Source organism: Penaeus chinensis, chromosome 7 (genome assembly GCF_019202785.1).
Source record: "Penaeus chinensis breed Huanghai No. 1 chromosome 7, ASM1920278v2, whole genome shotgun sequence".
NCBI lineage: Eukaryota > Metazoa > Arthropoda > Malacostraca > Decapoda > Penaeidae > Penaeus > Penaeus chinensis.
Genome location: NC_061825.1, coordinates 20,731,328 through 20,736,327, shown reverse-complemented (window position 1 = coordinate 20,736,327; position 5,000 = coordinate 20,731,328). Strand labels below are relative to the sequence as shown.

General features: G+C 36.5%; 1 protein-coding gene across 1 annotated transcript in view; it reads right to left on the bottom strand.

Moving 5' to 3' along the window:
- Positions 1–4,733, bottom strand: part of LOC125026904 (aryl hydrocarbon receptor repressor-like) — a 90,843-nt gene extending 86,110 nt beyond the window's left edge. Inside the window, exon 1 of the mRNA XM_047615504.1 lies at positions 4,363–4,733. Coding sequence (XP_047471460.1) covers positions 4,363–4,451 — 89 coding nt within the window. The 5' untranslated portion in view covers positions 4,452–4,733. The remainder of the gene's footprint in view (positions 1–4,362) is intronic.
- Between the last annotated feature and the right edge of the window lie 267 nt (positions 4,734–5,000).

Genomic DNA, 5,000 nt, shown 5'->3' with positions numbered 1-5,000 from the left:
ATAATTATCATTGTTACTGCTATCATTATTATCCTTATCACTATTGTCATTATTTATATTATTATTATTATTATTATTATTATTATTATTATTATTATTATTATTATCATTATTATTATTATTATTATTACTATTATCGTTTATTATCATTATTATCATTATTGCCATTACCAATATTATCATCATCATTATCAATACTGTTATCATGGTTTCCATTATCTCTAATATCATTACTATCATTGTTTTCCTTATCATCATTGTTATCATCTTGGTAATTACTCACCATCATCACAAAGGAATAACACAAACAATAAAAACCTAACTAACAGTTTCGTGGAAGTCGTCATAACGGAAATGATGACAACCGAATATAAGAATGATAATAATACCGACAATAAAGAGGAATGATAAAATTGTCAAAACCATTTATGATACGAATAATAACAACAAGGACGATGGTGATAATGATAATAGTGATAATAACAATGATAATAGCGATGGTCAGTATGATGATGATAAAATAATAAAAAATGATGATAATAATGACGATAACAATAACGATAATAATAATAATAATAATAATAATAATAATAATAATAATAATAATAATAATAATAATAATAATAATAACAATAATAATATAAATATTAATAACAATAATAATAATAAAAATAATAGAAAATGATAATAATAATGATAATAAAAATAATAGTAATAGTAATAGTGATAATAATAATAATAATAATAACAACAACAACAATAATAAAAATAACAAAAATAATAATAATAATATTGATAATAATAATAATAACGAAAATACTCTTACTACTACTAACGATGATAATAAATATAGTAATAATAATCACAATAACCATAGCAATAATAATCATTATAATAGTAGTACAAATAATGATAATAATAACAACGATAATAATAATAATAAGTATAATAATAATAATAATAATAATAATAATAATAATTCATGATACTAATAATAAGGATAATAATGATAATATAATAACAATAATAATGATATTAATAAAGATAATAACAATGATATCGACAGTGAACATGGTACAAGTAACAATGTAATTGAAAACGATAACAGTGATGATAAAAGTAACAACGGTGACGATAATAATAATAGAGAGGTAACGAAATTCATAAACATAAATAAACAAAAATAATATTATTAATAATAACAACACGAACAATAATATTAATAATGATAGTGGTAATAATGATAATGATAATAATAATAACAACAACAACAACAACAACAATAACAATAATGATAATAACAATAATGAAATTGAATGTTGAATGACAAGAAAAAGAATATTTGTAACAACAATAATGATATTAATAATAATAAAGATAATAATAATAATAATAAAGATAACACAAATAATAGTAATAATAATAGTAGTAGTAGTAGTAATAATAATAATATATTTGTCATTATTATCATCATCATTATTACTATCATCATTATAATAATAATGATAATAATAACAGTAATAACAATGATAATAATGACAATGATAATAATAATAATAATAATAATAATAATAAATACTGATAAAAACAATAATAATAACAGTAATGATAGTAATAATTATGATGATAATAATAATAATAATAACAAGAATGATAATAATAGTATGAACAATGCTGATAACAACAACAATATTAATGATGATGATAATAACAATGATAATAATAATAATAATAATAATAAATATAATAATAATAAAATTATAATAATAATTATAATAATAATAATAATAACAACAATAATAATAATAATGATGATAATAATAATAATAATAATAATAATAATAATAATAATAATAATAATATAATAATAATAATAGTAATACTGATAAAAAAATAATAACAATATCAAGCATATGAACAAAAATACAATAATGATAAAAACAACAATAGTGATTTATAATTGTTGCTGATAAAATTAATCATCCTTAATAGTATTATTATTATTATGTCCACTACAACTGCAATGTCACATTTTATCATGATTAGAATCATTATAATAATTTTCGATCATCATTAGAATAACTAGAATTTTGTTGTTTATTTCCACTTAAAAAGCATTATGACATTTGCAGTTGCTCTTCCACGGCCATTCCAAGTCCAAGCTATTCATATCACTCGAAAGTATTTTTTCTTTGTTATTGTCAAGGACATTAAATAATCACATTACTGTATAAAACGCTGAATAAATTTTGTAACACCGAAACAAAAACTAAAAAAAATAATTAAATTTAAAATAACTAGTAACAATAACTAAGCTTGTATTTCCTTGTCGCACAACCAACACGCCCCTGATATCAGAAATAATAACAACAGTGAAACTTATAAAAAAAACAAATGTGAAAAATCGAAACAGAACTTAAATGTATTGCGTTCAGCTACGGTCACTTTTTTTCACCATTTCTTAAAGTCATTCATTTTCATTTCTGGAAAGAGAAGATTCTCTTTTGTGTTTGAAGATGTTACGCTGAAACACTCTTTGATGAGTGGTACGGTCATTAGTAATTATACTTCTGTGATACATATCATGTCATTAACTATTGTTCCAAAGCAATTCACGGATCAGTTATTGTGTTGTCCAGAGAGGGAATTACACTTTAATGTCATGTATGAAACGTGGAAAACCTTAATCAGAGTGTTTGGAGTTTTTGTCAGGAGAAGGCGAGATGTTTTGTGTCCTCATTCCACGCTGAGTCGCATGATGGTCTTTATTTACGTAATAACTCTCAAATCAAGAATGTTTTTGTCTGGCTAATGCAGAGTATAGGTTATCTGAGTCTCGCTGTCCATGTTGTTACTTTTAAATAGTGTTGAAAGGTGAGTTTGCATCGGAGAATTAATCACTGTTACTGTTTCTTTGTAAAGTGATAATGATAGTATATTGATAATAATAATGACACTGAGTCGAAAAATGAATGAAATAAAAACCAACAGAACAAGAACTGTTTAAATGAGAAGCAGAATCCCTCTTATCGCAATGGTCAAAACCTGACCTTTCCCTCGGTAAGTTAATTCAGGCAGATGACTCTTGTTTCCGCCAAGTTTCCCCCTTATGGGTGATCTCCTTTTAAAGCGTATTGGAAGGCAGCAAAACACATAAAATGAAGAATCGCCAAGTTCATCTCGAGGCATCGCGGAACGAGTGAGCAGCACGCAACCTAAGTTGACTGAAGATTTCACTCATTCGCAAAATGATAATAATCTTTATCGTTCTCTAATCTTGGGAAGGTGACACCACATCGCTCCTCCGAAGGCACTGCAAGTTATTTACGCCGAAGCCAAATCACTGTTGTTGGCCAGGGTCGGGCCGGCCGCTGCAACTGAATGGTGGGAAATATACCATGGCATGAGTACCCGATGCCACCGCCACCGCCCCTCCCCCCTCTCTCCTCCTTCCTTCGCCATGCGTTGCTCATGGGCGCCATGTGCGTGCAGCGGGGGGGTATTGTGCGTGCGCGGCGCCCCGCATGCGAACACGAATGACCCCAGCTAACTCTATCGTCACGCTATCCGGAGGTTATCTCACTGCCTTAGCATCCTCACTTGGCACAGCCTCAGACCCGCCCCATTCCCCGCGCGGCGCCCGACAGGCCTGCTTGCACGCGGTGCCGAACGGGTCGGGTGCCACGGCCCGCGAGGAGCAGGTGGCACCGGCGATGCTCGGCTTCGTCGGCCGCCGTCGGCCTCCCGCTGCCGAGGTCCTCTCACCGCTGCTAATTAGCAGGACACTCCGTCGCACTGTTAAATGGAAGCGCCAACTCCCCTGCGCGCATAAATCACGGCCCGAATGTAAAATTTTATGATTCGTAATGAAAGGGACAAGATGCAAATTTATGGCGGATTTGCATGCGATGTTTTCGCTGGACTCCAGGTCGCTCGCTCGCGCCCTCGCGATTCCGACGCCGCGGAAATACGCGGTGCTGGATCGGCCGTCCCTTCCGCTGGAAACAGATTTCCACAAGAAGACAAGAACATAAACGAAAGATCAAGAGAAATACAAGGGAGCGATTAGCCGCGCAACGCGAGACGTATCCGACAGTGCAATTGCAGAGCGGTGACTCGTTAACACCTGCAATGCTGCTCTCGCTTCCCGCTGCAGTGACGACGCCCAGTGACACTGCCGCTGGAGTCTCCGTGCACGAAACTCCCTCGCCCATTCACCCTTTCGCAGTTCGGCGTCGCCGCTGCGCCCTCACTCCCCCCGTCCCTTCCCGATGGCCCAGGTCGCCCTCGGCCTCCAGCCACGCAGGTCACTGCAGGAGGACCCAGGGCGGGGATGTCCGAAGGGATCTGAAGTGTATTTACCTTTTCCCGTTGCGTCGGCGGCGTTTGGTCGCGTACACAGTCCCCAGGGCGTTCATGTTGGCGGTTGGTGTGCTTTGTTGACTCAGCATAATGGCTCAAGCAGCATCCTGGGTTGAGTGAGAGGGCAAGGCAGGGCGCGGCGACACTTGGCACTGTTGAGTGTCACACCGCCCAAACACTTCACACTACCCCTTCCACAAAGGCCCACACCAACACGTATTAATAATGATAATAACAATAATGCCCGACACACAGGACATACGATCGACTAGCTAAGATTCACAGAGACGACCACTGGCTGCCAAACACTGCACATGCCACGAACACGTTGCATCCGAGTGCCACAAACCACAGCGCCGCACCGCCGCACCGCCTCGCGCACACCGAGCTTTCGCTTGTTTTGTTTTTACGCGACGGGGCGGGTGGCGGGCCGCGTGCGTGCGTGCGTGCGTGCGTTGCCGGCGCCTGGCCCCGCCCCCCGCGCCGCGCCGGCCAATCAGCGGCGACCGCCGAGACCAACCCGCACGGCCACTCGGCCGCCGAGTCGCCGCCGCCGACATCAACATGGCGGACAGCTGACGCCGACGTCCTCTTAACGGCGGGCTGTGTGGCTGCCCTTCCATTGCACTGCAAGTGAT